The sequence below is a fragment of the Corvus cornix genome, chromosome 19 (assembly GCF_000738735.6).
Source record: "Corvus cornix cornix isolate S_Up_H32 chromosome 19, ASM73873v5, whole genome shotgun sequence".
In the NCBI taxonomy this organism is placed as follows: Eukaryota; Metazoa; Chordata; class Aves; order Passeriformes; family Corvidae; genus Corvus; species Corvus cornix.
Genome location: NC_046348.1, coordinates 814,406 through 828,017, shown reverse-complemented (window position 1 = coordinate 828,017; position 13,612 = coordinate 814,406). Strand labels below are relative to the sequence as shown.

Here is a 13,612-nt window from a genome sequence, read left to right as displayed (position 1 = left end):
GTACAAACATTAAAGTTACAGCAGAAGAAATACGAGCCAATTTCTTCACAGGATATTTCACTCTGTCTGGTTTGCCTCCTCCTCAGATGCAAAAGTAATAAACCCTATTAATTTAAATCTTATTTAGCTGTTCCATCTCTCCACAATAATTGATTGGGCTTTGGACACTGAGCCAAAAACCCTCATCAAATCAGGCCTGCCTGGTGCCTGTGCTGCAGGGAGGTGTCACAGAGCTCCGAACCCACACTTGCTCTAATTGATTAAAAGATTTGGTCACTTGCACATTTCCATTTAGGCAATTAAGCTAAAGAGACACAGCCCCAGTGAGAGCAGCTGGGAGCAGGGATAGAGAGTGAGACTCCCTTGGAGGGCAGGATTATGACTGGGATGCTGCAGGAATTGAGGTGTGGGGTGTCCCCCTCAATGCTTTTGATGGAACAGCCTCAGTGCTGCCTGGGGGGGACACCAAACAATCCACCTTGGAGAATCCTGGAATATCCTGAGCTGGAAGGGACCCCCAGGGATCACCCAGCCCAGCCCCTGGCCCTGCACAGACACCCCAACAACCCCACCCTGGGCATCCCTGGCAGCACTGTCCCAACGCTCCTGGAGCTCTGGCAGCCTCGGGGCCGTGCCCATTCCCTGGGGAGCCTGGGCAGTGCCTTTCCCTGAGATCCAACCTGACACAGCTCCAGCCATTCCCATCTCCCAGGTGGCTTTTTCTGTCCCCACAAAAAGCTGCCATGCAATCCTGCATCCCCAACCTCTCTGAAGGGGACAGGCAGGGAGCCAGTGAGGAGGCCCTGGCAGCTGAGACAGGTCCCAGGGACAAGGGGGCGAAGGAAAGCATCCAGTGCAGAGTGAAGGCACATCTCTGACAACAACACCTAATTTTCTGAGGGTGTTTGGATACTGGCTCCACCCATGAGCTCAGTGGAAGGTGTCCTGCCCACAGCAGGGGTTGGAACTGATGCCCTTTAAGGCCCCAACCCAAACCCCTCTGTGATTCCATCATTACTGGTTTGGGGCCAAAATGTGTGAGCCAGGACCAGCCAACTCCAATGACATCCAATTCCCAGGGAAAGCAGCTGAACTGCAGCATTTCTTGCCAAAGTGAGCAAGAGAAAATAAACAGGCTCCTTGGCCTTTCCTTCGGGGATCCGGGGGGAGCTCGGTGCTTGTGCACTTGGAAACACTGGCGGAGTCTACAAATGTCAAAATCCTGAAAGAAGAGATCAAGAAGAAAGAATCCCAGCAACCTTATCTGCAAGGCAGCGTGCAGAGCTGCACGAGGAGCCCAGCACAAAACCTGTGTGAAAAACATTCTGCCAGCAGCAGATCAGTGCTTCACGTGTCTGCAGCGCACAGATGGCACCTGCTGCTCCAGAGCTGCCTTGTTTATCCTGCCCAGCCACCAGGGCCTGCAGCTCCTCTTCAGTCTCACATGCTGAACAACCTGCAAGGTGTGGGGGGCTTAAAACAGAGGCCTGACTGCAGGGTTTGGGAGCTGGGCTGGCACAGGATCAGCAGGGATTGGGTGTGGGAAGGAGGGAGGGAAGATCCCCCTCACAGCCACACAAAAGCTGCAGCAGCCCAGGCACAGGAGCTGGAAAAGTCACCAAAAAGAAACCTTTTCAAGTCAAGCTTAAGGTCCTGGGATGAACCTCAAATTAGGCCTTACATCTTCCAACTTAAACTTTCCAGCTTCCAGGGGAGGCCTGAAGACAGCCAGCTGCATTCCACATGGGAGAGTCCAACACCTGCCACCCCCCTTCCCACAGGAGGGAAATGAATGACTCAATACTGAAACTCTGAGCACAGTGCCCTGGGAAGCTGTTTCCTCGCACTCAGGTTGCAGCCATCAGGAAAATCAGCATTGTAGCACTCGTTCTCATCAGGCAGAGCCCTCTGAAGTGACAGGTGACAGCGACAGCATGACGAGTTAGAGACACACGGAATGGTGCCAGCTTCTCTGGGTCTCTGCACTAATGGACTGATTTATCAATTATTGATAAATCTGTACTATCTCATTTATCAGTTTCTGCACTCTCCAGTTCACACTTGCTGGACTTCTGTGATTCAGCCTATTCCACATCCAGGCTGCCAGAAAACCCTGAGTGAGGGCATCTGGAAGAGAAACTGGGAAATGCTCTGTGGAGCAGAGCTGGGAACACAGCCCCTCATCCTGACCATGCTCCTGTTTGCTGTTTAGGATGTGCCCTGTGTGTGGGGACAGAGGGACAGAGGGCCACGTCCCTCCCAGCACAGTCCCACTGCAGGACTCAACGCACCCCCACACAGAAACAGAGAGGAGCAGAAGGTTTTCCTTCCCAGGCACTGCCTGCTCTGAAGCAAAGCAGAAGCTGCACATGAAATGTGCCATTTGCTGCCTCCTTCCCAGCCAGGATCTGAGGAAAGCCCACCCAGAGCACCAGTGGTCACTTTGGAAAAGACTCCCAAATGCAAACCCCACAGGATGCCCAGTGTCCAGTGCTCACATTTAACTTGGGACACAGCTTTCAAGGACCCTCAAAGTTCGGGCAGCCCTTTAAAGGCTCCCATGAAATACCTGCATTATTAAAATCCGAGGACTGTGAAAGACAGAAAGAGGCACTCAGAGGAATCTGGCTGGTTTTGCATGGTAATGTTATCACAGAATCCCAGAATGGTTTGGGTGGGAAGGGACCTTCAAGCCCATCACACTCCACCCCCCTGCCATGGCAGGGACACCTTCCACTGTCCCAGGCTGCTCAGGGATTACTCACTGGGATGCTGGACACGCAGGCTGGGGGATGGAATGGGTGTTGTTGGCAGCCTGGGGTAAGGCACAAGTCCCAGAGGAAGTACAGCTCGCATGGGACGATTTAGCAGGGTGGAAAACAAAAGAGCTCAAAGCACAACCTCCATGTCCTCCCACTCCAGGCGCTCTCACGTCACTGCTGGCATTTCTGCTGAGCCTCAGCCTCTCTTCCCAATCCCACCCTGCACTCCCCCAGCCTGGCACACACCTCCCTTGGAAGCCCAGGCAGGAGTGAGTGAGGAGTGCTGGAGCTGCTCAAACCAGCACAGCTCCTTTCCTTCAGGGATTAACCCCAAAGTCAGTCCTCTGAGAAAAGGGGATACTCTCCTGACCAAAATGGGGAGCCATTGAGTTGAGGACAGGTTGTCCAGCCTGGAGCAAAGGAGGCTCAGGGGGGACCCTGTGGCTCTGCACAAGTCCCTGACAGGAGGGGGCAGCCGGGGGGGTCGGGCTCTGCTGCCAGGGAACAGGGCCAGGAGGAGAGGGAACGGCCTCAGGCTGGGCCAGGGGAGGCTCAGGGTGGGCAGCAGCAGGAATTTCCCCATGGAAAGGGTGCTCAGGCCTTGGCAGGGGCTGCCCAGGGAGGTTTGGAGTGCCCACCCCTGGAGGTGCCCAAGGAAGGGCTGGAGGTGGCACTCAGAGCTCTGGGCTGGGGACAAGGTGGGCATCAGGCACAGGGTGGACTCAGTGATCCTGGAGGACTTTCCCTATCTCAGTGATGCTGGGATTTATCAGCTGCTGGTTTAGGAAGGCAACAGTTACTGAGTCACCACTTTTCACTTGTTCAGAGCAATGGAATTGGTGGGGGTGAAGGTACTTTAAATATGGAAAATGGTCCCATTTCCAGAGACGCTGCCACTGCTCAGCACCTCGGGGGGTTCACACAACACCGCCCAGCCCACGCTCTCCAGAGCACAGCTGGAGCTGGCTCAGGGACAGCTGCCGTGTCCCACAGAGCCCCCACCCCGGAGCCACAGCCCACAGGTGCCTTACCTCCAGCAGAAGACACACTTGTTGGCACAGGCCAGGCTGGGGGTGGCCTCCATGCAGCGGTGGCTCTCGATGCCATAGAAGGTGTGCTTGTAGCAGCCCCCGCGGCCCCGCAGCATCGACTGAGGCAGGGAAACACACACCAGGAGAGTTAGAAACCCATCAGGGACCAGACTGAGGGCAGGGAAACACACACACACACACACACACACACACACACACCACGAGAGTTAGAAACCCATTGGGGACCAGACTGAGGGCAGGGAAACACACACACACATACACCAGGAGAGTTAGAAACCACATCTGGGACCAGACTGAGGGCAGGGAAACACACACACACATACACCAGGAGAGTTAGAAACCACATCTGGGACCAGACTGAGGGCAGGGAAACACACACACACACACACACACACACACCAGGAGAGTTTTAAACTCCCCAACAGGAGCCCAGCTGAGGGCACAGCTGTTGACCTGCTCCCTGCAGCCACCCGTGACTTCAGTTCCAAGCTCAGCAAAGCCCCAAGCAGGGCTGAGGGACACCAGTGCCACCTGCCCCGAGGAATGCCCAGCTCACTATAAAATGTGGCTCTTTACATGATCCTGGCAGCCAAAGTACATTCAGGAGGTCAGACTCAGTGCTGTGTTAGAGGAGCAAGAACTTTAAGCTACTCAATCCCTTCCTGGCAGACCCCAGCACAAGGATGTGCTCTCCTGGAGCTTTTCGGACCCAGCCCATGCAAAGCAGGTGAAGCCTCTTGAGCTGCAGGAGGCATTCCTGGAAAAGCTCACTCAGGAGTAACAAGGATCCATTTCCAGGCTGTCCTACTGCACACTCCATTCTTTTCATTTATCTGGCAGAGTATTTCTTGCAGCACTAAATTAAATAAATGCCCTGACCTTATAAACCCTCATTCACAGCCGGCAGTGGCTCCAGCAGGATGCTGCACTTCCCCTCCCAGCACAGCCACAGCAGCTTTCCCAACAGGATTCAACTCCTATTTATCATGCAGGCCGCTTGCAGGAAAGGCTGTCTTTCATTAGCTCAGTTAAATAATAATAAATGAGAAAGAAACTTTACTACTCTCAAGAGAAAATCTGAAATATAACATGGCAGCTTTTAATCTGCCTTCCTCTTCCTGGAGAGTCCTGGTGATCCAACAGAAAGGAGCAGCAGGGACAAATCTACAGGTAATCCCTAACTGGTTGTACAGGTGGAAGATGAAATGACATGGAAAATGCTGTTTATTCTACTCATTCTTCAAATGACAGAGACTCCAGGAGATTCACAAATTCAGGAGAGCAAGTTATATTTGGCCTTTCCTAAGGCAAATAAACAGACTCTTCCTAAAATATTTCTGCTTTTTTCTGGAATTTGACAGAACCCAATCTTTTCCATCTGAGATATCCCTGTGAAACTCTACTTAATACTGATGCTGCCAGCCCTGCTCCTGCTTTCCACAGACACAAATCTCCACAAAGGCTCCTGAAGACTCTCACACACTGGCGTGAACCTGAGGCAAAGCCACTGCCTGGAACCAATCTCAGCTCAATTTATTGGAAGACTTTACATTCAATTCCTGCTTAAGCTAAAAATAGTGTGTGCCCATCTAAGCACACAGAGCTGCTATTTACTTTGTGAAATGGCCTTACAGAGCTGCATTAAAGTCTGGCTCTTTCATAAAAACAGGTTCTCTGGCTTTCTCAGTCACAACATTGAAGTTTGGCAAGTTTTCCTTTAAACATTTCGTGATCATGTCTGACACTAAAAATGCTAGCAGAGAGAAATGGTTGTAAGAGTGACCAGCAGAGCAGCAGTGGGATCAGTGCATCCCCACAAGCACTCCTGACAGCCCAGGGTGGGCTCTTGATGCTGCTCAGGAGAAAAAGGCTCTTGATGGAACAGTTCATTGTCACCAGGCACTGCAATGAAAACTCTCTGCAGCCCACCCTGGGGATGGCATCCTAAGGGCTCTTTCAAAAATAAACAAAGTTAATCATGCACCAAAGGAGAGCTCAGAGAGCAAGGACTGATCACTGCCACAGCACAGGAGTTAGAGATGTGCTGCTGGCATGTTAACGAGGTGCTCATTCCAGAGGTTCTCATCCAGGGATGCTCAGGGGTGCACGATGCTGCATCATGGTGGGTGAAGGGGCTGGAGCCCCAGGAGCAGCTGAGGGAGCTGGAAAGGGGCTCAGGCTGGAGCAAAGGAGGCTCAGGGGGGACCTTGTGGCTCTGCACAAGTCCCTGACAGGAGGGGGCAGCCGGGGGGGTCGGGCTCTGCTGACAGGGAACAGGGCCAGGAGGAGAGGGAACGGCCTCAGGCTGGGCCAGGGCAGGCTCAGGCTGGGCAGCAGCAGGAATTTCTTCACTGAAAGGGCTGCCCAGCCCTGGCACGGCTGCCCAGGGCAGGGCTGAGTCCCCGTCCCTGGAGGGGTTTAACAGCCCTGTGGATGTGGCACCAGGGGACATGGGGCAGTGCTGGTGGCCCTGGCAGTGCTGGGGAACGGTTGAACTCGGTGATCTCAGAGGGCTTTTCCATCCTTAATGATTCTCTGATCATTGCTCCCCAAATGTACAACATTAGAGACCAACTCTCAGCTTGTGAGCTCCAAGGGACCTGCCCAGGGCAGCTGAAACCACACCCACCCTGGAGAGGCTGCACTTTGTTCTCCAGGGCTCTGTGCCTCTGCTGGGAATGTTTTTAAGTCTGGAAACTGCTCGAAAAGCTACTGAGTTGCAGAGCCTCCAGGAGACAAGCAGAGGGCTGGGAGGAGGCCGTGTCACACGGGTGTGCTCACACACACAGGTACTGCACACTCTCACAGAGCAGCCACATCATTAACAGCAGTTACATCATTAACAGCAGCTACATCATCAACAGTTACATCATCAACAACACCTCACCCTGGAGATCTGTTCTGGTAAATGCTGAGAAGCAGGGGAGCCCTGACTGTCACTGTCCCAAGCCAGCCCCAGGACAGGGGGTTCAGGCAGCCTCGTGTGCCTGCTCAGGTGTGACAGAGGCTGTGTTATCCCTGCTCCACAGCCTCACACAGGATACAACCTTCCCACTTTTCCCTGCCTGGATTTCAGTAAGCAGGAGAGAGTTTAGCAGAGTAACAGGAAAAACCAGAAAAGGATGTTCCCAGCTCTTTGCCACCGTTGCATTCTCACTCTTTGCAGAGGGATTTTAACAGCTGGAAATGCAAGATTACAGCTTGGAAGATGGAATCTGGGTTTGTGCAAATAAGAGCGCATTTTTAAATGACATTTCACCAAGAAATTGGAATACCTGAGTAAGTCTCTAGCTTTGGTTTTATTTATGAAATGAGAAAAGGAAACAGAGCATACCTTTGTCCATCGGCAGAGCTTCACCCCAGAATGGCTCCCAATGAGTTTATAACCTGAAAACAAAGCAAAAATCATCAAACAATTGAGTTTAGCCTGCAAGAAGTGATCCACTAAACATACCAGTTGGTACCTACAATGATTAACACCATGGGCCCAATGCTGCTCTTCCCCACTGGCCCCAAGGTGCCACCACAGGGACTTCAGCCAGCTGGAAATGCTTTCTTCTCGTGGGACATTTATCGATGCTGCTGAGTCTGGTTTGAATCAGGGTGCCCAGGACACTCCTGCATGGAGAAGATGGCAGAGCCTGTCCAACCCAGGCTGTGGGACAGCTCCCAGACCCCAAGGAGCAGGACAGGGAACTGGAAGCATCTCCCTGGCCCCAAGCCATGACCCCAGAACAGCCTCCTACCCCAGAACCCAGGATCCCTGTCCAGCCTGGAGGACAGGAGCTGATTCCCAGTGCAGCTGGGAGGGCACAGGAGGGGAACACAAGCAGGGCTCAGCCTGAACCCCACCTGGGCCTCACCAGCTCCACCCCACTGCTTCTGGGGCAGCCACGGTGAGGGAGCTGCTCCTCCACGCCCAGATGAAGGCTGAGCTCAGATCACCTCCCTGTTCCCAGCCAAGATCAACACAATTCCATTCCAATGGGTCCAGGAGGATTAATTGCACAACGTTCTTTAAGCACTAAGTGCTATTATTACCCAACCTGCTCGAGTGGGGTTATATTCATTCCTCCTTGAGAAAAGTGCTTAGAGGCCAATATGTCTGAAGGATTAAAAGTCCCTCCAAATCAGCATAAAAATAAGAGGGATTTGAGACGCCTCACCGTGTCCCTCACAGTGGGGTTCGTATGTCACTGGCCTGGCTGTCCCCACACTCAGCACATCTCAGCTGCCAACTGCAGGCTGCTGCTCTTATTAACGCTTTCAAGGGAAGGAAAAATATCACATTTCAGCTATCAAGTCTTCTTCCTGCCAACCAGCACAAACTTAACAGGAGAAAAGCCTTCAGCTCAGCAAACTGGCCTTCAGCTCCTCCACAGAGCAGCAGCAGCAGCAGCACTGCCCTGCCCTGCCCTGCTCATTTGTCCCTGAGCAGCTCTGGCACAGCACGGTCCCAGCGAGAGCAACTGCATCCCAAAGTCCCCACAGCTGCAAGGACACCGAGCGAGCCAGCCAGGAACTACAGCAGCAGCAGATGCCACACCAGCTGCAGATGCAGAAACTCAACTGTGTGCACACAGACAGGGCTAACAGGGAATCAGACAGTGCCCTGCTCCTGCCACTCACACCCAGCAGGGACCTGCTCAGGCTCTCTTCCCACTCCACCTGATGTGTTTGATCCATCTCCTCACGCTGGAATGTACAGGCAGAGTGACCTCTGCTGCAGGGAGGCTGGAGAGGGACTTTGGACAAGGGCTGGAGGGACAGGACACAGGGAATGGCTTCCCAGTGCCAGAGGGCAGGGCTGGATGGGATATTGGGAAGGAATTGTTCCCTGGGAGGGTGGGCAAGCCCTGGCACAGGGTGCCCAGAGCAGCTGGGGCTGCCCCTGGATCCCTGGCAGTGCCCAAGGCCAGGCTGGACATTGGGGCTGGGAGCAGCCTGGGACAGTAGAAGGTGTCTCTGCCCTGTCCCTTTAAGGTCCCTTGCTGCCCAAACCATCCTGGGATTCTGTGACAGCCCTTCCAAGACAGTCCCCAGAGCCACATGCAGTCTTGGGGACACCTGTACCTCCGACTGGCTGAGACCCAGCAGATCCTGGGGCAGCCCCAGGGGCACAGCCACACACACACAGCTGGCCATGGCTGGAACCCAACATCTCCCTGCCGTGGCTCTGTCCTGCCTTCCTGCAGCTCTCCGTTGCAAACAGCTTGTCCAGCAAGGTCTAATCTCAGCTGAGACCTCCCTGCCCTGCTAAATGTGTGTCCTTAGAGGATTTGTGGCTGAGAGCTGAAAAGGTGCTGCATTCTTCCTCCTCTAACAGATGTCCAAGGCACACTCTGCTGCTGTCACACAGTACAGCCCAAGCCTTATTCTTCCCATTTCTCCAAATCCAGCAGCAGCATTCATATAAGATTATTCTCTCCCAGACCACTTGTCAGCAGCAGTAGAACGGCTGCTTTCAAATGGGTTTTGGAGAAAAATTACATAGGAAAGAGGACATGCCCACCCAGATCTGCTACTGAGCTGTCTGAGGGAAGAGAGCAAGCAGCTAAACTGAGCAAGGTGCCAGGCTCCAGAGCTCCAGCATTTTCTCTTAAGTTCCTTAAATCAACTTCCACCATGTGGAGCACCCACAGCTTCCTTCAAAGGCCAAGAAAACCGCACATGTTCAACATCAGAACAGTCTTACAAACTCCAGCCAGCTCCGGGGATGGGAAGGGGGTTACTCATCCCTGTGGCTGCCAGCAGTCCCTGCTGTGGTGACAGGAGGGACCAGCAGAACTCCTGAAGCCACAGAACTGGGGTCCTTCACCGTGTGGGGACCTGGGAGAAGGTGTGGTCACCCAGCACTGCATGCTGGCCATGCCATGCTTTTGACACTTGGGAATGAGAGAAAATGCCAGAGACCAAGGCTGGACACGTTTTCCACCCCAGCTGCAGGTGAGCAGAGACTCTACAGCACTGCACAGCCTTCCTTCAGCACTGGCTGCACTGCTGGGAACGAGGCAGCAGAGCAGTTTGGGCTAAAAGAAAGCACAAAAGGCTAAGCAACAAACTGGGAGTGTCCCAGAATCACAGAACTGTTCTGGCTGGAAAATCCCTCTGAGATCATCGAGCCCAACCACTCCCCAGTACTGACCCTTCTCCCCAGGTGCCACATCCACAGGGCTGTTAAACCCCTCCAGGGACGGGGACTCAGCCCTGCCCTGGGCAGCTGTGCCAGGGCTGGGCAGCCCTTTCAGTGAAGAAATTCCTGCTGCTGCTGCCCACCCTGAGCCTCCCCTGGCCCAGCCTGAGGCCGTTCCCTCTCCTCCTGGCCCTGTTCCCTGGCAGCAGAGCCCGACCCCCCCGGCTGCCCCCTCCTGTCAGGGACTTGTGCAGAGCCACAAGGTCCCCCCTGAGCCTCCTTTGCTCCAGCCTGAGCCCCTTTCCAGCTCCCTCAGCCGCTCCTGGGGCTCCAGCCCCTTCCCAGCTCCGTTCCCTGCCCTGGACACGCTCCAGCCCCTCAGGGTCCCTCTGTAGTGAGGGCCCAAATGCAACCCCAGGATTGGGGTGTGACCTCAGCAGTGCCAGGAGGACAGGCACGTCCTTACTGCAAAGTTCCAAACAACGTGAAAAACTGTGATCAAAGCCAGCCTGGGGGTCTCCAGCCCTGTTCCCTCACTGCAGCTCCTGCTGAGCCTCCCTTCTGGAAGCTCAGGCCAGCTCCACTCTTCCATCAGCTTTGCCACAACGTCCCTGTGGCTTTGCCAAGGCCAATGGTGCTTGAATCCAATCCTCCTGATGGCCCCAAGTCTGGAGCTGTGGAGCCAGGACTCCACATTCCCTCCTTTGCTCTGAAGGGCTGGGACCCGTGAGCAATAACTCTAAGTGGGTATTTGGATCCAGTGTTTGGATGGACCTGCTGCTCCCCATCCCTGTGTACCTTCAGACACTGAAGCTGAACAAACCAATCTATTTGTTATTTCCACAGTCTAATATGCAAAGGATTCCTTCAATTATAAGCAGGCTCACAGTAATCAGCTCAGCTCCTGATGAAAGGACAAGAACATCTCATCTGAAGGCTGGGTATGAGTTGATCCTGCTCTAGATGATAAATTTTAGATGACCTAGAAGCTTGCCAAACTTCACTGAAATTAAGTGTCACTTTTATGGACGTGAATTAAGCTTTTAAACAACCTTTGGGGTGAAAGGAGTGTTATCAGGCAGCAACACCAGGCTGGGAAACATGTGGTGATTGCTCACCCTGACAGGCCAACTGGAGTTTAATAGAGCACAGAGGGATTGGAACTGGAGAGACGGCCAAAGTCACAGCTCCTGATTGCTCCAGAGGCTGGGGCAAGACTGTGCTCAGCTCTTTGGAACCACATTGCAGCATTTCCACTCCAGCCTGGAAATAAGAGTTTGAAAGTCCTTTCTCTGAAACTCCGAGAATTCACGGAGGGACCCAGCTGAGCTCTCAGCACTGAGCCAGGAGACTGTAACGCTGTCTGTATTCCCAGGGCACATTCCAGGACATCCAGGTGCTCTGGGCGTGGTTTGCCAATTTACTAGTGCCACATCCAGTCTTTCCAGGCTCCTGGATGGGGATGAATTATGTCCACAACTGAGCAATTCTGTTATTTCTGAGAGCAGAGCAGATCAGCTGAATTTCTACAAGCACAGCTGTCCCTATCAGGAGCTGTGTCACGCTACCTGCACACTCTGAACAGCTCCTCTCAGAGCCATGCTGAGCAGCCTTCAAGGATTGCTGACTATCCCCAGGTGGCAAAATGTCCAGAACAAATCCCACAGACACTGAATCCCTGAGGCTGGAAAATCCCTCCAAGGCCATCGAGTCCACCCTGTGCCCAATGCCCACCTTGTCCCCAGCCCAGGGTACTCAGTGCCACCTCCAGGCACGGGGACTCCAAACCTCCCTGGGCAGCCCCTGCCAAGGCCTGAGCACCCTTTCCATGGGGAAATTCCTGCTGCTGCCCAGCCTGAGCCTCCCCTGGCCCAGCCTGAGGCCGTTCCCTCTCCTCCTGGCCCTGTTCCCTGGCAGCAGAGCCCGACCCCCCCGGCTGCCCCCTCCTGTCAGGGACTTGTGCAGAGCCACAAGGTCCCCCCTGAGCCTCCTTTGCTCCAGCCTGAGCCCCTTTCCAGCTCCCTCAGCCGCTCCTGGGGCTCCAGCCCCTTCCCAGCTCCCTTCCCTGCCCTGGACACGCTCCAGCCCCTCAGGGTCTGTGTTGTCCTGGGCCTGGAGGTGCCCCAGCAGTGGCAGCACAGGGGACAGGCACTGCCTGGATGACACCTCCCAGTTCAGATCTCTGCACCACCAAAAGTTTGCTTTGACCCAAGACTTTGAAATCCCAAAGCAAAAGATTCAGTTCTGGAAGAATGGAGGAGATCAGTGGTTGACAAAGCTCCAAAACTCACAAGGAGCAGACCCAGCCATCCTTGTCCAGGAGTGCAGGCGCCGGGAGCTTGGGAAGGCCTCTCCGAGGCCACACTGTGCCTCAGGAACTCTGCTGGCCTCTGCAGGGCTGCTCTGAGGGGAGCACAGCACAGCTGGCACCGCTGTGCCGGGCTATCCAGCACTCTCCTGGAACAGAAGCCTCTGTGATTATCTGCTAGAGCTGCAGCTCAGGGCAGTCTCACACCAGCAGAAGGTTTACAGGGAAGAAATTCCCCGTTTCCTGTGGTTCTGAAGGACTGCAGTTTAACAGGGCCAGAGCTGGAGGTGGTGACACAGCAGGACCCATCCCCACCACCTTTAAGGGACCATTTTCCACACTGGAACACAACTGCTGTGCTTGAGCCACCACCCGAAAGAGTACTTGAAAATCAATAATAATAATAATAATAACAATAATAATACACCAAGAAATGCCATTGGTGTTCAGATTATATCAGTGTTTTATACAAATCTAGAAAGAATGGGACTCTGGGAAGTGGAATTTTTCAGATTGCCCAAGCACAACAAGAGAAACCTCCAGGTTCATTCCTAGAACTGCTCAACCTTGAAGAAATTCCTGCCAAGTCCACCAAGACCTATTTTACATTCTCTCCTTGTTTGAAGAAAGACTTTTAAAAAGTACAAAGGGCTCGTGACTGGAGAAGGATTTCTCCCATGAGCCCAAAGCAGGAGTGGGGACAGGAGCAGGGATTGCAGACTGTCCCTTGTTAGCACAAACCCTGTCCCTCCCAAAGGGATGGGAAGTTTGGCCTCTCAGCTGCCTCAGATCCATCTCACTGGACACAAAATTAGTATCTTGAACACTTTTAAGACACAGTAAAAGCCTCCTGGGGGCAGTGAAAGGGATCCAGCTGCTGCACAGGCAACCCAGAGCCAGCCTAGATCCAGGAAAATGCGACTGGCAAACTTCAGGGGTGGGAATGCCAGGAGCTACAACAAATTCCAGCCTCAACAGCTGATCATAAGAGACCTAAAGGATTCTCAAAACCTGGCTTTTCCAGATGTCTCTTTTAGTCCAAGAGCACCCTTCCCTCAGAAGCACAGGAATATAAAACCTCCCATATCCAAAGGCTATGATGCCTTTGACAGAACAGCCTCGGAGACCCCTGATACTCTCACCTGCATCAACCCCAGACAAAAAGCAGCAGCAGCAGAGCCTCCTGTATCTGTCCCCTTTGTCCAAAAGCACCCCCAGGCCACAGCATTCCCTTGCTTGCCACGAGTGCGTCCCACTGGTGGCCTCCAGCAGCATCAGCCAAGCGTGGCTTAGGGAAGGGGGGCCGTGGGTGTTGCCAGCGTGGCAGCTCACCCCAAAACATCCATCCCCCAAATGC

The 13,612-nt window shown here is 53.7% G+C and overlaps 1 protein-coding gene across 5 annotated transcripts in view; it reads right to left on the bottom strand.

The window, feature by feature from the left end:
* The window catches only part of LOC104695778 (S-adenosyl-L-methionine-dependent tRNA 4-demethylwyosine synthase TYW1-like), an 88,559-nt gene that overhangs the window by 50,531 nt on the left and 24,416 nt on the right, over window positions 1-13,612 (bottom strand). For all 5 annotated transcript variants that reach the window (XM_039562816.1, XM_039562819.1, XM_039562818.1 and 2 more), the window contains exons 10-11: window positions 7,149-7,201; window positions 3,794-3,912 (exon numbers count right to left, since the gene is read on the bottom strand). In XM_039562816.1, the coding sequence (XP_039418750.1) occupies window positions 3,794-3,912; window positions 7,149-7,201 (172 nt within the window). The remainder of the gene's footprint in view (window positions 1-3,793; window positions 3,913-7,148; window positions 7,202-13,612) is intronic.